This window comes from Argentina silus (genome assembly GCF_951799395.1).
Source record: "Argentina silus genome assembly, chromosome: 7".
In the NCBI taxonomy this organism is placed as follows: Eukaryota; Metazoa; Chordata; class Actinopteri; order Argentiniformes; family Argentinidae; genus Argentina; species Argentina silus.
Genome location: NC_139661.1, coordinates 7,170,722 through 7,192,256, shown reverse-complemented (window position 1 = coordinate 7,192,256; position 21,535 = coordinate 7,170,722). Strand labels below are relative to the sequence as shown.

At 46.2% G+C, this 21,535-nt stretch overlaps 1 protein-coding gene across 1 annotated transcript in view; it reads left to right on the top strand.

The window, feature by feature from the left end:
• The window catches only part of cacna1ba (calcium channel, voltage-dependent, N type, alpha 1B subunit, a), a gene marked incomplete at both ends in the record, with an annotated part of 76,822 nt that extends 56,494 nt beyond the window's left edge, over positions 1 to 20,328 (top strand). The window contains 23 exons of the mRNA XM_083673716.1: positions 1,237 to 1,372; positions 1,614 to 1,774; positions 2,169 to 2,306; positions 3,114 to 3,315; positions 4,231 to 4,395; positions 4,537 to 4,647; positions 4,876 to 4,959; positions 6,236 to 6,352; positions 6,511 to 6,576; positions 6,750 to 6,841; positions 7,746 to 7,896; positions 8,276 to 8,403; positions 8,680 to 8,776; positions 11,485 to 11,590; positions 12,264 to 12,371; positions 12,908 to 13,026; positions 13,301 to 13,521; positions 13,715 to 13,850; positions 14,030 to 14,146; positions 16,250 to 16,288; positions 17,152 to 17,368; positions 18,829 to 19,046; positions 19,801 to 20,328. Coding sequence (XP_083529842.1) covers positions 1,237 to 1,372; positions 1,614 to 1,774; positions 2,169 to 2,306; positions 3,114 to 3,315; positions 4,231 to 4,395; positions 4,537 to 4,647; positions 4,876 to 4,959; positions 6,236 to 6,352; positions 6,511 to 6,576; positions 6,750 to 6,841; positions 7,746 to 7,896; positions 8,276 to 8,403; positions 8,680 to 8,776; positions 11,485 to 11,590; positions 12,264 to 12,371; positions 12,908 to 13,026; positions 13,301 to 13,521; positions 13,715 to 13,850; positions 14,030 to 14,146; positions 16,250 to 16,288; positions 17,152 to 17,368; positions 18,829 to 19,046; positions 19,801 to 20,328 — 3,457 coding nt within the window. The remainder of the gene's footprint in view (positions 1 to 1,236; positions 1,373 to 1,613; positions 1,775 to 2,168; positions 2,307 to 3,113; positions 3,316 to 4,230; positions 4,396 to 4,536; positions 4,648 to 4,875; positions 4,960 to 6,235; positions 6,353 to 6,510; positions 6,577 to 6,749; positions 6,842 to 7,745; positions 7,897 to 8,275; positions 8,404 to 8,679; positions 8,777 to 11,484; positions 11,591 to 12,263; positions 12,372 to 12,907; positions 13,027 to 13,300; positions 13,522 to 13,714; positions 13,851 to 14,029; positions 14,147 to 16,249; positions 16,289 to 17,151; positions 17,369 to 18,828; positions 19,047 to 19,800) is intronic.
• Positions 20,329 to 21,535: the final 1,207 nt, after the last annotated feature.

Below are 21,535 nucleotides of genomic sequence, written 5' to 3'. Positions count from 1 at the left end.
GAAGGTGTACAGGTGTTCCTAATACAATTTTCGGTCGAGTGTATATTAAAGCTGGCTTCTTCCTGCATTTCCTGTCAACTTCGATACTCTACATTCCTCCCCGACATCTTTTATTTTTGTCATGTTCTTCTGTCTGTCATCGTTCTCAACATCCCAGATGAATGGCGCACAGTAGCGAGGACAGTGGACAAACGGCATGGGTCCCTTCTTTTGTATCACTGGTTACGGGTTATTCTGCAGAAACCTCATGCACAGTCTGTAGTGTGACAAGATTGACTGTATATCTGATGTTTACTTGCATGGAGAACAATGTGTTGGGATAGAACTCTTAAAGAAAATGTATTTCTGTGGAATATGTACGTTATTTGCATGCAGAATCTGTCCAAATTGGCTCATGTAATCCAGGATTACATGACATGCATAGCTGAATGGTTTGGAGAGGCATGTGCCCAGACTACTAATTCACAGTTGCCAGGGCAGGGGGGTTGGCTGTCAGAAACAACTTAAAGTAGTTAAAGGTATCTTTAGTTCCAAAATCTTCACCAATCTACATATCTAATCCTATTCCATTTGTTTCTGATGAAATCAACATGTTATGAAGAATACAGTTTCTTTAAAGTAGAAGGAGATGAATGGAAAATAGTGCCCATGCTTTCTCCTCCTTATACCTCACTCCCTTGAATGATGGCGTAACTAATTCCAGTCACATCCAGTCCAAACCCCTAGAGTGCATTTTTCAAAGTGTTGATCTTCACAGTATCTCTGCCTTCGAAAAAACTGATAGATAAATTCAACAACCACTTATCATGAAGGTTTCTGCAAGTGGTTTGCAGAAAAACGTTTAAAATGCATTTTCTCGTTTTGCTTGAGAAATTAGTTTGGCAAGCCTTTGCTAGTTCTTGAGCAAGTTTGAGCAGTTCACCAACAGTTCAATGACGTTCTTTCATCATATTGTACGTACAATGGGTACTAACTATTCTGTTTTGTTGCACTGTTTAACTACAGTAAACCCATTTAGAGTGAAGTGTTCAGTGTGACAAACTACATCCACAGTAGAAGACATACAGGAGTATTGACTGGAGTATTGACTGTATCACTGTCTTGGCAAAATACCAACCTGAGGACTTTTTCCACAGTGTATTTTCTCACATTGTTGCAGTTCATCCTCAGTATACTGTATTGTGTGTGTCATAGTGATGATGAAGGGATTGTGTGTAACATACAGTGCTTATGTAGCTGTTTGTGTGTGTGTCTAACTCTGTCATCTGTGTGCAGAGGGACCAAAGGGAAAGACATCAGCACCATCAAGTCTCTCAGAGTGCTCAGAGTCTTACGGCCTCTCAAAACCATCAAGCGCCTGCCCAAACTGAAGGTATGTCTCTTGCCTAGCAACCCTACCTAGCCATGTCAAATCATAAATTCATTGTTTATTTAATGATGGTTCTGCCAAGATACAGAGCCATCCCTGTGTATCTAACCCAGCCACTGTGTGTGTGTGTCTATGTCTGTGTCTGTGTCTGTGTCTGTGTCTGTGTCTGTGTCTGTGTCTGTGTCTGTGTGTGTGTGTGTGTGTGTGTGTGTGTGTGTGTGTGTGTGTATCTGTGTTTCCTCAGGCTGTGTTTGACTGTGTGGTCAATTCCCTAAAGAACGTGCTCAACATCCTCATTGTCTACATCCTCTTCATGTTCATCTTCGCCGTCATCGCTGTGCAGCTGTTCAAGGGCAAGTTCTTCTACTGCACCGACGAGTCCAAGGGGCTGGAGAAAGACTGCAGGTACAGTAGAGTACAGTGACAGACAGAGCAGAGATTGATCAGCACTGGGGAAGTCTCCCCCTGCAGGGCAGATGTGGTACTGTCCAGTTTGAACATCACAAATTACAGTATCTCTGCCAGTTTTCCTGCCTGGCTTGCATCTGTTAATGCCAGTGTACAAGGACAATTATCTCTCCCCATCGAGAGAAAATAGCCCACTGCTGCATTGAACATGATTGAACATGATTGAACACGATTGTATTTATTTATTTATTTTTTCGCAGGGTCTTGTCAATTTTATCAAAAGGATACAGTACATGATGGTCCACTAATCATATTACTGTATGTTGTCATTGATGTTGCTACAGTGAATCGTTCTCTTTCTCTTTTCTTTCTCTTCCTCTGTATCCTACAGAGGGCAGTTTCTGGACTATGACAAGGATGAGGTGGCTGCCCAGCCCCGGGAGTGGAAGAAGTATGAGTTCCACTACGACAACGTGCTGTGGGCCTTCCTGACTCTCTTCACTGTGTCCACTGGAGAAGGCTGGCCCACGTAAGTCAGCCTTCTAGTTCTCACAGATACAGTCACACATTGTATGATACGTCGACAGTTATTGATTAGAATTCCACCAGGGCCATCGATCTGTTGTGAATCCTATAGCACTGTCACAGTACGTTATCTCACTGACAAGCAGGTTGAAGGAATTAGGTTCCTTCTTCAAAATAGTTTCACCCTCTGTGGTGTGCTGGGTTGGTTTCAGTCAGCCAGTAGAAGCCAGTGGTTGTACAGGCCTGGGGGTATGTTCTGAAAATGTGCTGTGGTAGCCCCAGTAATTGGCTGTGATTTATATCGTATTTAAGCAAAGTGCGCAAGCTTGTCGGGTCAGCACACCAGAGAGTGTCGTCTGTGCAATTTCCGGCCTGTCCATAATTCTCGCTCTTATTCCGGGCTCTCTGTCCTCAATGAAATCATTCAATTAGCTATGTTATTAAATAATCCAGTGATGCATGATATGTAAAAAAGATAGACTGGGGAGTCTTTAGGTCAGGGGAAAAGTCAATTATATACAACCCAGTCTTCATAACCTGGAGGTGGCCTGGCTTTAGTCCCATTCTCTTAATACTTCTCATAAAAATGGGCCTTTGTATCAGCAGACTTGAACATTAATGTCATGCCTATCATTTTTTTTACAAAGGCTTTTTAATTGACTCTCTAATTTTAGGCACACAGCTTAAACGGTGTCATAGTTCCTGTTACTTCATATGACCGTTAGTGTACAATGGGACACTCGCAATTGCAGTTTTACCTCAGTTAGCTGTTAAAATGGTTCACAATCCTATACTGTATGCTTCTCTCCAGGGTCTTGAAGCACTCTGTAGACGCCACCTTCGAGGACCAGGGCCCCAGCCCCGGCTACCGCATCGAGATCTCCATTTTCTACGTGGTCTACTTCGTGGTCTTCCCCTTCTTCTTCGTCAACATCTTTGTGGCTCTCATCATCATCACCTTCCAGGAGCAGGGAGACAAGGCCATGTCAGAGTGCAGTCTGGAGAAGAATGAGGTACAGCATACAGAAATACAATTGATAGTTCCTTCCTGTGTATGCAGTCCATTTGTTGATGGTCATTCCCAGTGCCTTGAACAGCGCAAGAGTCCCTACCTGCCATAGAAACCATACAATGACACATCAATTCCTTAAGGCTGAGGCCCTCCAGTGTAGGTACAGTCTCTCTCCGTGTGTCTGGCTGCTGTTGTTGCTGTTGTTGATGCTGCCGGTGCTCAGTTGTGCGTGCTAAGGCCTCGGCGGAGCCCGCATTAGCGACAGCTGCTGCCTCCCAGGTGAGGGCCAGTGTGACAGGTCCACGATTGATTCTTGGTAGCCGTAGCTCTGGTTCCACCGGCGGAAACAAAGCCAGCGAGCCGTCCCCGCCTCATCTCCGCTGGGACCCCATTAGGCAGCCACAGCCGGGCCTGCTGAACTACACACACATAAATCCCCCCCCCCCCCCCCCCATCCCAAACCCCCCCCACTCACCCACCCCTCCGCCTGTCTGTATGCTAAACTAACGGGACTCACCCAACTGGAGCCACAACACCACCACAACCACCACCACCACCACAGGATCGGAGGAGCCATCCACCCTTCTATCCATCCTCTGGATTTAGACATCTCCTTTTCACACAACATCATTACCATCAAGTGTGTTTGATCTACTGTAGTCAACTGTCGGTCTTCCTGTTTATTTTCCGCGAGACCATTTTTTCCTTTACTCGCTTGAGGTGTTGTTGGTCTGGGTGGTTTGTGGAGTGCTGGGAATGCTCAAATGAGCTACTGAACAATTTCAGAGAGAATAGAATAGTGTGCCTGCCGAGGAGAAGCTGAAAAATAATTGGTTTCTTGAAAGAGGAGTGATGGTAGGCCATAATGATGAACATAATGGTGCTTCTACTGTATGTCTGTCCCTGTCCCTCACAGAGAGCCTGCATTGACTTCGCCATCAACGCCAAGCCTCTGACACGTTACATGCCAACCAACAAGCAGTCCTTCCAGTACAGAATGTGGAAGTTTGTGGTGTCCCCGCCCTTCGAGTACTCCATCATGATCATGATAGCTCTCAACACTGTCGTGCTCATGATGAAGGTCAGTATCTTCTCCACAAGACTATACTCTATGTAGGGGTTGTTTAAGCAGATATCTGCCAATTCAATCCCTCTCTTTCCCTTTCTCTTCTTCTTTTTCTTCTTCTTCTTCTTCTTCTTCTTCTTTTTCTTCTTCGCTCAGTTCCATGGGGCGCCGGACTTCTATGAGGCCATGCTCAAGAACCTGAACATTGTCTTCACGGCCCTCTTCTCTCTGGAGTGCATTCTCAAGATCATCGCATTTGGTCCTTTGGTGGGTAGAATCTGTGCACTTTTGTGGTGGTTGAAGGTTTTATAAATGCTCTTTAGTGTAACTTTAATGGTCATAGCACAGTATACAGTATACCCTCGTTTTTTTTATCACAAACGCTATCAAACGCTATCAATGACCATACTGTTTTTTGAATACTTTAATGGTATACCATTTGCACACATGCCGTGAATCTGTGAATGATATTTAATTCGATGTTCCTCCTCACAGAATTACCTGAAGGACGCCTGGAACGTGTTTGACTTTGTGACGGTGCTGGGGAGTATCACTGACATCCTGGTCACGGAAATCAATGTAAGCGAAGAGCCCAGAGCAGCACATATCGTACCTACACGTGTCGCTGCGTATGCACGTTAACGAGGTAGAGCAGTGTGACTGACACACAGAACTCAGGCTGTTTATGCAAAGTGGCCTGTACACAGGCATTAGCACTGATGTGCTAAATAGTACGCCGTATCAGCAAAGATGACTTGGCCCTAGACCAGAGGGACTGATAGAGCCAGAGAGAGAGAGTTTGTGAACAGAGCTGCATGTTAACACTATTGATTCAGTACTGATGTTTGATGTGGGATCCGAGTGTGACAGGGAAATCAGAGTTCAGCCAAGAGCAACAGGAAATGGGTTCTCTACACTGTGCAGTGTGAAATATACGAAATGAACCATCGCTTTTCTAATGAAGACCGTTACTGCCGGTGCCGTCGGCTTATGATATGAGGAATCATAATCAGCCAGGTGGGATTCTTTCAAGTTGTCGGGAACGTTAGATTTTCTTCTCTTGGTCCTCGTAGTCCTTGTTTATTGCTGTTCTATACTGATACATATCCTGTTTACATGTGTGTAGCTATCATTGTCCAGTGCTCTCTTACTGATTTAAGTGTGTGTGTTGAGCTTCTATGGGCTGTCTTTATGTCACCACTGTTCCTATTCTCTTGCTTCTCCTTGTCCCCCTCCTCTCCATCTCTCTTTCTTTCTCTCTCTTTCTGTCCCTCCCTCTCTCTCTCTGCGTTGTCCTCTTGTTGAATGTCTTCACTGATGTTGACCATCATCTTCTACTACGGTTAAACAACGTCACTTATAGACAACGGTGAGTGACTATATCCCTCTGGTCCCCACTGCTCTTTTCACTCTCTTTCTTTATATTACCGGTATGCACTGATGTACTGTATGTGTATATGGGCTCCTTTATAAACAAGCACCGGGACAAACCTAATACCCCATAGGCATTTTAGAAAAAAAACATGTCTAAATCCAAACATTGTACAAACATACAGTAAACGGATGTAAAAGGATGTTGATTCACTGTCTTGTGCCAACCATCGAGAGACGATGGAAAATAACTGTGGGACAACGTTAAAACCAAATGTTGCACAACCATTGTACAACATCAGTTTGTTTAGTTTTTTGACTGTGACACGATATAGAATGCCCATGGGGTAAAATCATGTCATTCAGTCTGCATCATGGTCACATGTACAGTAGTGACTAGCGATTGACTTTTGAAATGCCTCCAGTAAATGTATGTGATATGTCTGATGTAGACCTAATGTTCTTCTTGTCCTTGGTCCTACAGGACCGGCTGTTGAACCTGAGTTTCCTGAGGCTCTTCAGGGCAGCGCGTCTCATCAAGCTGCTGAGACAGGGCTACACCATCCGCATCCTCCTCTGGACCTTCGTCCAGTCCTTCAAGGTGACACATACATCGCCCTGTTGCCCCTCACTGTATTGTCAAAGGTTGATTTTCATGAAATGGCCGTTATGGCAATTCGATGTACTGTATGGGCTAATTCAATGTTATAGATGCAGTAATTAGGAGTGTTTTGCTGACGTGTGTGTCTGTCCTTCCAGGCCCTGCCCTATGTTTGCCTCCTGATTGCTATGCTGTTCTTCATCTATGCCATCATCGGAATGCAGGTGTGTGTAGCCTCCACAATGTTCTAACATGGCAATATACTGTACTGTTGTGTTGTAATGACTTGAACATGGCCACTAGAGTTGAATCTGTATTATTTTCAATTGAAGAAGAAAATATTCTGTTCAATGTAGCATGACTTTTTTAATTATCTTTTATGATCCTCCTGTACCAGGTGTTTGGAAATATTGAGCTCAATGAAGACACAGCCATCACTCACCACAACAACTTCCGCACTTTCCTCCAGGCCCTCATGCTACTGTTCAGGTAAGGACAACAACACCATATACAGTGTTGTCTACGACAGTCTCTGTTGACTGCGTAGAGTCTGTGTTGAAGGGGTGAAAACCTAAACACTAGCAAGAGATGTTACTGTCCTTAGTAGTCCTGAACCACAGAGTGTGTGGGATCCCCCAACACCCCCCCCCCTCTCCTCCTCCCGCTGTGTGAAATGGTTCCTCCCACTGCCCTGTGGTTGGAGCTTTAGAGCCTTCATGCTGCTGATGAGAGCTACTAATGACTGGGTAAAAGGATGTGCCAGGGTTCATGAAAGGGAAGCAATCGCTCCGCTCCTCTCCCTCCCCTCTCTTCGCCGGGGGCTGTATTCTCGAGGGAAACTGAACCTGGTAATTGGCACTAGAGTGGGCTGTCTGCTCTGTGCCATGCTCCACACCCCCGGGTTACTGCGCCTTCATAGTAGGGCTGGGAACCAGAGTGACACATCTGAGCCTTTTAGTCTCTCTCTCTCTCTCCTCTCTCCTATTCGACAGCACTGTGGTCGTTGTCGTTGTCGTTGTCGTTGTCGTTGTCGTTGTTGTTGTTGTTGTTGTCGTCTCTAGGCTCTAGTAGGCAGTTTCTTGCTCCTTGTTTATGATTTCTTTGTATTAGACAAAGGCCAGGAAAAGAGATCACTTCACAGAGATCACTTGAACGACCGCCCTGCTCTGCCGACAGAGCAGAGTTGCGATGCTGTTTGAAGTGTTCTCCCTCCTCAGGAGGATCAGCAGGAGACTTGTAACAGGAACCGGGAACAACCTTTTACCTACTGTGAACGTTCTCTTATCCGACCGAGAGCTGTTCTATGTCTCCTCAGAGGTTATCTGGAATTCTTTGTGTGTGTGTCTGTCTGTCTGTCTGTCCACGTGTGACTGTCCGTGTCTGTGTTGGCCAGGAGTGCCACGGGGGAGGCGTGGCATGAGATCATGCTGTCGTGTCTGAGTCATCGAGCGTGTGACGAGAGGTCAGGGAACCAAGGGAAGGAGTGCGGCAGCGACTTCGCCTACTTCTACTTCGTCTCCTTCATCTTCCTCTGCTCCTTCCTGGTGAGTGATAACACCGAGCCACGTAGACACAGAACATTTGTGATAATAAGGACTGTTTAGGTCGTGATCTTACACGGAAACTACACCGTGCTTCGCGCGTGTGCGTCAAAGTCATTTGAGCGTTGCAAAATTCTTGAACGCTCCCCGTTCTATTCGGTCGTTTCATCCACACCGCTCGCGTGCATCTGCAAGCACCTGAATAGAAACTGGTTCTATTTCAGATGCTATCCACCGAGCTTGCACGGTCGTTGTCACGCGCGCGGCCAGTGTAGTTTCTGCGTTAGAACATGAATGGTTCGTGTTATGAATTTTGGGGGGGGTTGGTTCTACCATGACATCTGTTCCCATACGGTACATCCTTGTGAAACTTCTCTTCCAGATGCTCAACCTATTCGTGGCTGTCATCATGGATAACTTTGAGTACCTGACTCGAGACTCTTCCATACTCGGGCCTCATCACCTGGATGAGTTCATCCGTGTTTGGGCTGAGTACGACCCTGCTGCATGGTATGTGTCCACCTGTGTCCGACTGGCTGGGCTCTCGTACTCCCAGTCAGAGATCCCAGTAGCCTAGCAGCTAGTATGGCGGTGGGATGATAGACCTCCTAACATACTCCCTCTCTGACAGTGTGACTTGCTGAAAAAAACGTGACTGAGCCCGTTTAGAGGATGTGGTCCTTCACTAATACCTCCTTAGTGTCCAGTCAGCCCCACTGATGATCATTGTTCTCTTGAAGCTGTCCTGAAGTCTGTGTTTTCTATATCTGCTTGTTCTTTTTGCAGCGGACGGATTCGCTATAAGGATATGTACAATTTGTTACGTGTTATCTCGCCCCCCCTTGGCTTAGGGAAGAACTGCCCTAATAGGGTAGCATACAAGGTTTGCAACCCCAAGACATTTCCTCCACTAGGGTGCTTTGTGTACCTATGCCAAGAGACGTTAACTGAATGGCTGTGCACCAATGACTCGCCTACACACTAGCACCCGCCCTTCCAGACTGACTGGCTTTGGTTAATGACGCCCGGACTGGAAACAAAGCTTTCAAAGCCATGGCAATTCCCTCAATTTGCCTCAAAAGGCTTTTTTCACAATCCCCCCTTTGATATAATGCCTACTTTCTAAATTGTCTGTCAAGGTGTACAGTAAACACATTCTAGTCTGTACCTTCCCTCTTCTTTTATGTACAGTAAGATTAAACATTAAACACACTGATGTTTAGTCCCCAAATTGATCATTGAAGATTCAGATTGTGAAACCATCTGAATTGGATCAAGGTTTCTATGGTATGTGTTTGGGATCCAGACTTTGTAAAGACATCGTAAAGAGAAAGGAGGGCTTTAAAAAAAAAAAAAGAAAAGAAAAAAAAAAGGCTGGCATTGAAACCTTTGTCTCCGTGCACCTGGTGAAACCCCCGGATGTCTCTCAGCATGCAGAAGCAGACATTCGCCGTATGATGCTGTCATTCTCTCCCCCATTGGCATCCTGTGTGTGTTGACTCACCCCCCCCCCCCCAGACTCACTCTTCCATCCCATGTCTCCCCTCAGGGATCTGAGCGCGCTCACTCCTCCTGAGCTCACCGATGCATCCCTGGCCCCAGCGGCCAAGGATGGCATCCATCTCCATGTCACTTTGGGAAATCTAAATAACACAGATTTCTGTTTTTGTTTTTTCCTTGTTTTTGTTTTTGTTTTTTTTATTATTTCCTTTGTTTTGTTCCCTCCTTGTTCCTCTCCTTCTTCTCTAACTCCCCCATCCTTCTCTATTTGGGTTTTGGTTTCCTACTCTGTGAAGTGGCCGTATCAAGTACCTCGATATGTATCAGATGCTGCTCCACATGTCCCCACCCTTAGGTTTGGGAAAGAAATGTCCGCCGAGAGTCGCCTACAAGGTAGCCCTCCTCCTCCACCACCCCCCTCTGCTCCAACCTGTCTTCCCATTGGCTTAATTCTCCGGCCAATCTTTGTGTTCCCTTGTTTTGTTTTTTTGCTAGCGCTCTGATCTTTTTTGGTGTAGCCCCCCCACCCCACCCCCACCCCCACCCCCACCCCCACCCCCCCTTTCCTCTTTCTTTGGTCATAGCTACTTTGCTTTGGAGCAAGCTCTGCTGGTGGGAGGTGCTGTCCATCACAAGCAGGGAGAGAGACATCCCTACAGTCGGGAAATTAGGAGCTTGTTAGCATTAAGTTTAATGTAGCATAATGTGTCAAACTCTCACATAAACCTTTATTATTGTTCAATGAACTATGTAGCAGAAGATATGACCCAAGAGCCTAACAATAGACTGGGTGCAACCATGCACGGGTAGCCATTTTTCTATTTGTGCACAGTAATTGGAGGAGTATTTTTATCTCATTGTACAATACATAATACAGTAAGTCACACTAGAACCTCCTGCACTGTTCCACACAGTGTTAGATGAAAAGAGTTGGATATTGCTCCTCCCTCCCTCTCCCTAACCTTATTTCAGTCTATACCCTGAGTTATGTGTTTACTGAAGGTTATGTTTTGTGGAGATGTGTGTGTGTGTGTGTGTGTGTGTGTGTGTGTGTGTGTGTGTGTGTATGTGTGTGTGTGTGTGTGTGTGTGTGTGCGCGTGTGCGTGTGTGTGTGTGGCTTCCCTTGCTTTTCTCTATGAGAAATATATGTGTGTGCTTTTACTGTCTGCGTTTCTGTCTCTGGTATATCTCATTCTCTCTCATCCTCTCTCTCATCTCCTCTATCTCTATTGATGATGTGTGTGTGTGTGTGTGTGTGTGTGCGTGTGCGTGTGTGTGTGTGTGTGTATGTGTTTGTGTCTCACCCCTTCCCTCCTCTCCTCTCTCATTCTGACTTGGGTCTGTCTTACATTTGCACTGCCACTGATTAGTAGATGAATGTTTTTTTTGTGTTCAGGGGAGCTCAACTCAACCACCATAGCGTAGATATCACATAACCACAGTTATTACCTGTGCTTGTCGTGGTTGAGATCGACAAAGCAGGTCAGGTTATATTGAATGACCCACGCTAGGCCTTAGTACTCCAGACGCTATTGACTTAGGTTCCTGGTGAGTTAGGACGGCAACCACAGAGTCGAGCTCCTGAGATCTTTGAGGCACCTCCATGGTTATGCGTACATGCCTTTTCTCACCTTTATTTCGATCAATGTCAGTCTTGCACCAGTGCACTTTGACTTGCGTAGCATAGTATGCATACCGTAGCCGATAGCAGTGAATGTGAATGTTTACCTCGTCTCTTCTGTGTACTGTACTTTTGTTGAGAAAGCTTTTTTTGTGTGCTTTAGTTTTATAATCCACTAAAAGGTTAAATACTGTACATACTCATATCCAAACACCCTTCAAATCAATTTATTTATCAGGACTGGGATATGTGGGTTGAACATTCAATCACTTCCTAATGTACTATTTGAAGAGCAGGTCCTGTCAAATACAGTAATGAGACCCTGAATATGATCATTTAGCACACAGACTGGTTTCTCTGTATGGACTGATGGTGTGTGTGTGTGTGTGTGTGTGTGTGTATGACTGTTGGTGCCCACCGTAGAAGATGTGTTCTAACCTCCCCTCCTCCATTCACACACTCTCTCCAGCGGCTAGTCAAGATGAACATGCCTATCGCCGACGACAACACCGTCCACTTCACCTCCACGCTCATGGCCCTGATCCGCACGGCCCTGGAGATCAAGCTGGCCTCAGGTATCCCCTCACCAGCCCACTTCTCCCCCTCTCTTCCCCCTCTCCCCCTCTCCCTGTCTGTTTGACTGTAAAGCCTTGGGTTTATTTTATGCTTGTGGTATGTGATGCGAGAGATTCATCGTAACATATACTTCTGAAATGGAGCATCTGGTGTCAATGTGGCTTAGTTTGAAGAGAAGCAACAAAAAAAAAACTGCCTCTCAAGTACAGATGACAGATAGACACAGACACTACTAAGTTTGAGTCAGCCAACTGTCACATGTGCCATTCTCAGACAGACAGACAGGCTGTGTGATGTCCCCAGGATGGGTTGCTGGGACAGATGCTGCCTTGTTTGTTCCTTACAGCGGGGGTTTGGATTGGTAAATATGGGTCCCATTTGGACTCATTAGACTGCTCTGTGGAGATGTGTGTGTGTGTGTGTGTGTGTCAGTGTGTGTGTGTGTGCACGTGCTGTGCCTGTACTGCCGTGTGGATCGATGGGCACAGTGCTGTATGCGTTTTTTTTTCGAGCTTCACTGCTCAATCTGTTTTAATTCTCTGTCTGGTTCAATGACTGTGGAAACTCATCTGCTTACTTACCTTTTTACTTGTTGTTGCTGTACTTCTTCTGTCTCTTGAAGGAAACAGTGGTCAGTGTTTGATACTATGCTAGATGTTTTGATGTTCAAAGGGATGGTGGCCCAGCGTCTCTCCGACGCGGAGCTGAAGAAGGAGCTGGCAACCGTTTGGCCGAGCCTCTCCCAGAAGACCATGGACCTGCTGGTGACGCCACACAAACGTAAGCAACTCTGACAGTCGGGACATGTTTACTTTGTACCACAGAAACGACAGCATGAATGCTGATAAGCAGTGTATTTGATGGTATTATCTATTTTCATAATGCATCATGGGTTAGGGTTAAACCGCACAAGCACTCCCCTCTCTACAACTCTACAGTACTATATATTCAGGTTGCCATGTTTGCCTGGGTCTCTGCATTTCCACTTGTTCATTCCATTAGTAGGCTTTGCCTCCACTGCCATCTTGTGGTAGGATGTGGTTATATCATCTACTGTAGCAACAACAAAGTCAGCTCTTTCAGATGGGTCCATTCTGATGCCTCTCTTTCTTATGCCTGACATATAATAAACACAATTTTTTTCTTAAAATCACTTAATCGCTCTTTTGTAAGCGCTGCTTTTCTTTGTACTTCATTGAGAGGGAGATTAGCTTTCACCAGAGGGGTTTAGATGAGACCAGTGGTGAAAAAAAAACAATGAATGAGTCAGCAGTTTCACTTACATGTATATCAACTCCTCTCTCTCCCTCTCTCAGCCAATGAGCTTACGGTTGGGAAGGTGTACGCAGCTCTGATGATCTTTGACTACCTCAAGCAGAATCGAGCCAAGAGGCTCAAGGAACAGCAGCAGAAACAGAACGCTGCCAGCTCTCAGGTACAGTAACACACTCTCTCTCTCAGAGCTGGCCAGTTGGTTTTGCATACTACTGCTGCTCATAGCACACATTTGTGCAGTACAGCTGATAATTGTGCATAATTGTAATAGTTATGATCTCAATCGTTTGTATCTTCACAATTAGTATTCAGACCCCAAATCTCAGTGTTGACAGTGTTCTCAAGGTAATCATTTTTGGAATCATAAAGAGCCGGGTCCAATATTTTGCTTACCCATGCATATGTTGAGCATGTTGCCATCTCTCCCTCCACAGAGTAAGATCGGGGCTCTGTTTAAGCCAATACTGCCTCTGACTCACATGCAGGAGAAGGTGATGCCCAACAATGTGGAGCCTCCCTCTCAGCCTCAGCCTCAGCCTCAGCCTCAGCCTCCACCTCAGCCTCCACCACAGCTTCCGTCTCAGCCTCCGTCTCAGCCCCAGTCTCAGCCCCAGGCCAGACCCAGCACCACCTCCCTAACCAATGGTGGCACTCTGTGAGTTCACTAGCATACAGACACTGTCCACTGTCTGTTTCTCCAACAATCATCAGATGATTGTTTTATGACACACGTCTCAAGTTTATTTGAGTTGAGCAGCGCATTTCACACAGGGACACACACACACACAACTTCACATTTAAAGAATTGTGAAGTCAGACACTGACTTTGTCTTTGACTATAAATCCAGGCCAGGCCATGACAGCACCATCAAAGGGTCATCCTCCTGGGTCACAGAGAAGCCCAGAGAGGTCCACAGGCCCAGAAGTAAGAGGACTATCCAAAGGGGCCAGTCTGAGGATGTTCCAAACGCAGCCATTCCCCAGGTACTCAAGTCCAGGCAGGCCACACTGCCGTCTGCTGTATTCACACACACAGGAGGCTCATAACCCTGCTACTTACTTGGCCAGTCGGACGTGTGTTGTTCTATTTTTAACGTGCGTTTGTGTTTGTATGCATACTGTATGTGTGTGTGCATGTGTGTTTTCATGTGTGTGTTCAGCAGGAGTCAGTGGAGATGAGGAAGATGGACACTAGTGCCAGCACAGTGCCTGGGCCTGGGTCTGGTCTGGAGAGCCAGGGGAGGGCAGTGTCCATGCCCAGACTCAATGCAGAGCTACAGGTACACTCACACACACTCACACTCACACTCACTCACACACTCACACACTCACACACACACACACACACACACACACACACACAAGGTGTCCACATCATACTGTCTCATGCTAAATCACCTGATTGTTGTATCAAAATACAGTTGTGCAGTATCTATGCGCAGTTGTTTGGGATTGTTTTATTGAACATGACTTGTGACGCTTTGAGATGCTTCCATGCCTATTCTGTACTATTGTGACTAACAGTCTATTGGAGAAAGCATGAGAAGTCACTGAACTGAACTGAACATGGCCAGGTGGATATCACAATAGGGGGTTCCACTCCATCCAATATAACTGCAGTTACTGGTGGACAAAAAAAACAAAAAACGAATCCCTTCAATTCGTCCCAAGAAATATAATCAGCTCCTCATTTCCTGAGTGATATTGATGTTGATCGATTGTTGCCTTTTAAGTGCATTTCTTTCAGGGGCCAATTAGAATGGATGTGTGTTGATCCTACTCTTAGTGCAGAGGAGAATGCCGCTGTAATTTGATTAGACGTTGGAAGACGGCCAACTATTTGACCCGTATCGTTTTTCTTCCCCCCTCCGAACCGAAAAGATGATAGTGGCTCAAAATGGTTGTGGGGAGAGAAAAGGAGAGGGGTGATCCCTCCATCATTCGTGGAGGAAGAGAGTAATTGTGTTACCATTGGATACAGGAGGCAAAGAGGGGGGATTAATCAGATGAGGGTTAGAGGGGGATTGCCTTGTGACCCTCTGTCTTATTTTTCTCACCTTGTAGAGCCGGGGCAGGAAATCCTTCAACAAATACAATTAGAGATGGCCTTTTCGGGAAAATTGCTTGCTGTTGTTAGAACGTAATGGGAGGCATGTGGGCTGAACTCTACCCTAAATCAGAGTGATGGATTTCACTCTTCTCCGGCTTGGTTTTCCATCGCTTAATTTGATTTTTTTTTTCTTCTTCTTCTTCTTCTTCGTCGTGTTGGGTAATGCCTCATTTCCCGCTCCCCTCACTCTGCCAGGATCAGGGCCTGAAAATCTCACAGTCGCCGAATCTCCTCAAGATCCTCTTTGTGCTCTGGGGACATGCGACACCTCGAAGAGACACGAATGTTCACATGAACCGCTGTGAAGAGGGAATGGGCTTCTTTTTTTCAATGTCAATAAGTCCCCACTGAGAGCCAATACCCCCCCCCCCCCCCCCCCCCTCCTCCCCCCAAAATCCCTTTAAACTGCTGTGCTGGAAGATAAGAGGCATTCGATGTTGATTTTGTGGTTTCATCACCTCTTAATTTGTGCAAAACCCTTTTGATTCTGGTGGGGGCAGCTCTGCCTCATAGACGTGCTCTGGCTGGCCATCGTCCAGATCAGAAGCTTGGCTCACAAGAACAAAAGCAAAGAGATCCAGATATGCCTCCTAGGATATCTGAGTTTTAATGACAAAGGAGTCCAGGCTAGGATGTGCTGAAAGGAGCATTGAGCAGTGAAAGGAGCATTGACATCAAATGGGAGAGTTCTGCCTCTTACATGGAGGGGAGTCATTCTAAGTCTTATTGCCAGGTGCTGAAACACAAAGAGCAGATCCTCCATACACTGCTTCTGTACCGTACCATATTTGCTCCTTTAATCAGTCAACATTTTTGTCAACTTCTATACTCAACTATTCACTCCATCACATTTTGGTAAACTAGACTACAGTTGTTTACAGTAAGGTTTGCGTTCAACCAGAACAAAATGTCACAATTGTATCTTCCTATACTGTGCTGAAAGACATACAGTATGCCCTCACCGGCTATTCAGCCGTAACTGTGTAATATCTACAAACGCATGTAGACGGGGGTGGCCTTCATTTTGTTGCCGGGGTGGCCTTCATTTTTGAACAGTACATCATGACACCTCCACTATTTTCCCTCCTGTGGCCTCTCCTCTAGTTGTCTCCTACCTTTACTCTCTTGATCAAACAGCCAAGTCATCTCTCTCCCTCTCTCCCCTCTCTCCCTCTCTCCCCTCTCTCCCACCCCTTTCTCCTCACCCTTCCTCTCCTCTCTGGTCTGCTGCCTGTTCATGGTCCTCTCCTCCTCCACCTGTGCTGTCTGACAGCGGAGCCACTCTCGTCACTCCCCAGGGACCCAGCTAGCCGTACGTACTCCTGTCTCCGTCCCTGTCTCTGTCTCCGTCCCTGTCCCTGTCCCTGTCTCTGTCCCTGTCCATGTCTCTGTCCCTGTCCCTGTCTCCGTGTCACTGGTCCCTGTTCCTGTCCCCGTCTCCTCTCTCTCAGTACTGTGATGGTGTTCATGTGCAGGTGTTGAAATGCTTGGTTTATCTCTGATTGTATGTCGAGGAGTCGATGTGTCATGCCTTGGGGACTGAACAACACAACCATTAAGGCACAGCTGTGGAAGCCAACCTACAGTTAGATACAAAGCCCAGAGAGGGACAGGTCAGCTGCTGCAGGTGGAAACGTCTCTCTCTTTGATGTTGGACATGCTCAAACAACCATCTATAGCTTAGGGGAAACACCATGTTGTGTGTTTTATTTAACAGTCACCCTGGCCAGTGAGTAGGGTTATTTAGGGATGCTGGAAAAAATATGGTAACAGTTGGGGGGGAAAAAAGGCTCTGCAGGACAGATAAATCTCCACTAGGTGGAAATAGTGTTTCACTGAGAAAGATCTGGACTGTACTTTAAGTCTCTCTCCCCCATACATCACATTTTTATTGTCTTTCTTCCAGTTTGATCGTCATGATGTTAGTAAGTGGTAGTATTTCCAGGTTGATTATGAATTCACTTATAAACAAACCACAAGACAGTTCAGCTTACCAATAAAAATCAGTAGGTTCTAGAAGGAACATTATGTACAGGTACAGTACCTGTCCATAACATCTGTCTGATTTCATAGGCTATGTTCTGGATGTAAGTTCTCATCACAACGATAGAACGCTGTGCTATTCTCTCTGATTCTTATGGTCAGTGATCCCTGTGTCTCATTGGTTCCACGCAGCCTGTCCCGGACTCCAGTCCAATGAAACGTTCTGCCTCCACTGTGGCACCGCAGCGCCCCCAGGAGGTCAACCTGCGAGACTACACCCTGGAGAGGCCCATCCAGGAGAGACCTCACCACCATCACCACCACCACCGCTGTCACCACCGCAGAGACAGAGACAAGAAGCAGAGGTCACTGGACAGGTCAATGGGTGGCCAGCCACCAAGCGCTGCTGGTTAGTACACACACACACACACGCGCGCGCGTGCGCACATGCGCACTCACGCACATGCGCACTCACACACACACACACACACACACACACGGACACACACGGACACACACACACAAACACCACACAAACACTCTTAACAAGGGTTGTACTGCATCTGAGCTGTAAAACAGCTGAATATCATACGCTTCTACAGCACAATAATTGATCCACCAGGTCCAATCACGTTTTTGATGTGCATTACCATGACCAGTTTGTGAGTCAGGCTAAGCCCACCCACCAATACAGTTAGCATTATGTCCAAAACATGGGTTTTGTTTTACAGTCTAACTAGAGTATGAATGTGTCGTGGAGCCCATTGAGCTTTACACAAGAGAGTTAAAGCTGAGCACAGCCGGGGCTCATCTGTATTAGAGATCAACGCTTCGGGAGGCTCCGTGGAGGCATCAGGGCTTGGTGGTGTGAGTGTGGAGCAGTGCAGCTGGCCTCTATTACACAGATAAAAGGGACTGACAGACATGCAGACCCAATGACCCGCTAATTTATGGGCACCCTCTCGGCAGGGCAACACTGAGGAGAGGGAAAAATGTTGAGGAGAAGAAGAAAAAAAATAACCTTTGGTGTGTGCGTGTGCGTGTGTGTGTGTGTGTGTGCGTGCGTGTGCGTGCGTGCGTGTGTGTGTGTGTGTGTGTGTGCAGTCTGTCCTTTGAGTGTTGAAGAATCTCCCATGACTTTTCAGAGAGAGAGAGAGGCAAAGACAGAGTGTGAACACAACCACAAACCATTCCCGTCATACAGCTGTCACAGCGGACACCCAAAATGTTATCCTGAAGGATTTATCTTCGTTTAAGCAATTTGTGCCTTTAATCAATCAATGTATAACAACACCACAACATCTGGTATAGTCGACGACAGTTATGGTTTGCATTCTAAGGGACTTTTCTTTTTTTTGTGGGGGGAGGGGGGATTCTAAGGGACTGGTGATACCGCTCAACCTCTGTGTTAGTTATTAATTGTTATTAATACGTGCCTTAATTAAGTGCCTTAATTATAGGGAAACAAGCACCTCTTAAGCTCACAAGGTAGATTCATAGTCATGGTTTGTTGTTAATGTGTTGATTGTGTTTGGTGTGGGTTCATATCAGGGTTGGAGTCAATTCCATTTCAGTTCAGTCAATTCAGAAAGTCAATCTAATTCCAATTCCAATTCCTTGCAACATAGTCTCCAACAGAATACGTTCTGGGGGATTATTTCTGCAGACCTGCCAGTATAGCCAGATAATAAGTTGACACAGAACTTGTTCTTTGGTCTGCAGAAACGATCCCCCAGAACCTATTAATTTGGAGACTGGGTTGATTCCGCAATGCTTTTTCAATGAGAAAAATGTTGAATTTCAATTTCAGTTTACCTGAATTGACTGGAATTGAATAATATTTGAACCCGATCCCTGGTTCATATGAAGGTACGCCGGGAGACCCGGCCGCAGACCCCGTGTCCAGGGAGAGGGGGCAGGACCGCGGCCGCTCACACGAGAGGAAGCCCCACTCCTCGTCGGCAGAGAAACAACGCTACTACTCCTGCGATCGCTACGGCAGCCGGGAACACTGCCACACCAAATCTGCCACCGTCAGCTGTGCCACTTCCCCCAGCGAGGTGACGGATGTCAGCCTCAACAAGCAGGTGGGGGTGGTGGTGGGCATGGGCATACTGTAGGAACGGCCCGGGTAAGGTAAAAGCAGGATAGGGGTTACGGTACAGTATTTGCAGGATAGGGTGCGGATAGGATAGGCCTGGGAATGAGTGAGGAATACACAGAACTGAATGAGAACTTGTGGTAGATCAGAATGTAGATGTGTTCTGTCAGATTCAGTACAGCACATTTTATATTTGAAGGTCATTCTGCAGACTCTCTTATCCAGAGCGACGAACCATAAGTACATTCATCGAAAGGAAGTGAAATAGCTATACATCATAATTAGCGCAAGTAAGACTTTCTATATTAATAAGTGCCATAGCAGGGTGTTTCTGTATACTATATTGTGTGAAACTGGTGCTGATGATCTGTCTGCCTGCTCTTACTGTCTCAGCTGAAACTCAACTTTCTTTCTTCTTTCTGCCTTTAGTGCAACCACTCATGGCCTTTCACTTTCTCTTTCCACTCTTTCTCTTTCTTCTTCACCATTTTTCGGTCCATTTTGTCTGTCTCCTCCTTTCTTTGTCCTCCCATCGACGACTGTCCTGTCCTGTTCCTCCTTTATGTCCTCCCTGTTGGTGTCCTCTGTCCTTTCCCGCTGTCCTCTCCCTCTCCTCTCTGTGGTATTTTGGTGTCTCTTCCCTTCCTTCTGACACCTGTCCCTCCCTCCCTCCTTCTCCTCCGCTGTGTTTTCATCATCGTTCTTATTGTTTCAAATTGCTTTGTCCAATTTTCATCTAGGGTAGTGGTTCGGTTAAAGGCAGCCCCGTGATGTTGACCTCAGGGGCTAGCACGCCCAGCCGTGGACGCAGGCAGCTGCCCCAGACCCCCTTGACCCCCCGCCCCGGGGTGGCCTACAAGACTGCCAACTCCTCCCCTGTGCACTTTGTGTCTGGCCAGGCCAGCCTGTCCACCCTAAGCCCTGGCAGGCTGAGCCGCGGGCTGTCAGAGCACAACGCCCTCCTGCACAGCGGCTCCCACGTCCCCTCCCCCGTCACGCGCATCAGCTCCGAGCCCTTTCTGGGCCACGGCCACGTTTATGGCAGCCCTTACTGCAGCCTCCGGGACGAGCTGGCCGTATTCCAGGACGAGCCCAGCCCTCACACTGGACGCTCCCCTCGGACTGCGCTGCCTCAGGTAGGGACCCGGATGCCTCGGGCGGTGCCTAATGGATACCACTTCACTTTCGGTGGTCATGCCAGCCCGGGCTCTGGCACAGAGAGGGCATCCAGATACTACCACGAGGCAGAGGAGGACGAATGGTGCTAGCATGGCTTTCAACCGATGTTTTTAATGCATTTTTGAGGAATTGTGATGAGTTTTATCATCTTTTTTGAAGGCTTTAGTTTACACTGTTGCTGTATGTGTGTATAGGCTGTATGTGTTTTAAAGATAACAGGGGGGAATTAGGGGAGGACGGGGAGGAATTAATCTGAATGTGAACAAAGCAGCAGCATTTTTAGGACCTGTGTGATAATGACATTAGAAGCTGAGCAACTGTAAGGTGTCTTCGCCGAATGCACTGAAGGCAATGACATTCTTCATTGTGCACACTTTTGCGTGGCTTCTTTTCGGAATACTTTGAGAAAAACAAGGTTTAAAAAGCCAACAGCTTGTTTTTCAGTCAGCCATTTTTGCTGTCTCTAATGTTGAGAGATAGACTCACCACTTATAGTCCCATCATAACCACTAGACATTGTTTCGTATGTGTACAAACAACACATGATTAGGAACTACTCCTTAGAAACACACACAACCCTTGAAGTATCCTAAACTGCACAACAGCTTTTATTTGTATGTTTTATTCCGGACTCTACCATTCCATGTCAAATTGATGTAGCATAATCCTTGATACGACATTCCTGTTCTGTCAGAGGGCCAGATGGACCAGAGGGATATGTGTTGTCATGACAGACGATGATTGTTGATTTGCTGCTGTTTACCGTTTCTCGCTAACTTCACTACCACTGTACTTTAGGGAAAGGAGAGGAAGAGAAATGGGATTTGTTTTCTATAAGACTATTGTAGATGTTCTCTTTTCATTGTGTGCATTTTTGTATGATGTAAAAAAAAACTAGTGTGTTTTATGTAAATTGCTTAAAGTTTGCCATCATTTCAGGGTCTAATGTTTCTTACAGACTGCTTCAGATGTTTAATACAAAGTGCCTATCCTTTTAGATATACTGTAGTTACGATGCAAAGTCAACCGTTTTTTAATGCATCAACACTTAAAGTAGTTGTTTGGTCAATTGGATAGCTCTACAAGAGAACAAGATGTAGCTGCAGAAAGCCTTATCTGCAAGAAGAGAAACGATACCTACAGTTTGAGAAAACTAATGTTTTTCAATGGAATTTATCTTATGATTGCTGATATTTTATCGTGTATACTTTTGTTATTGTTCATATTTCATACATTTTAAGTGGGGAGAACTAAACCTAGTGCAAAAGCATATTATAAACATATAACAAATGAAAA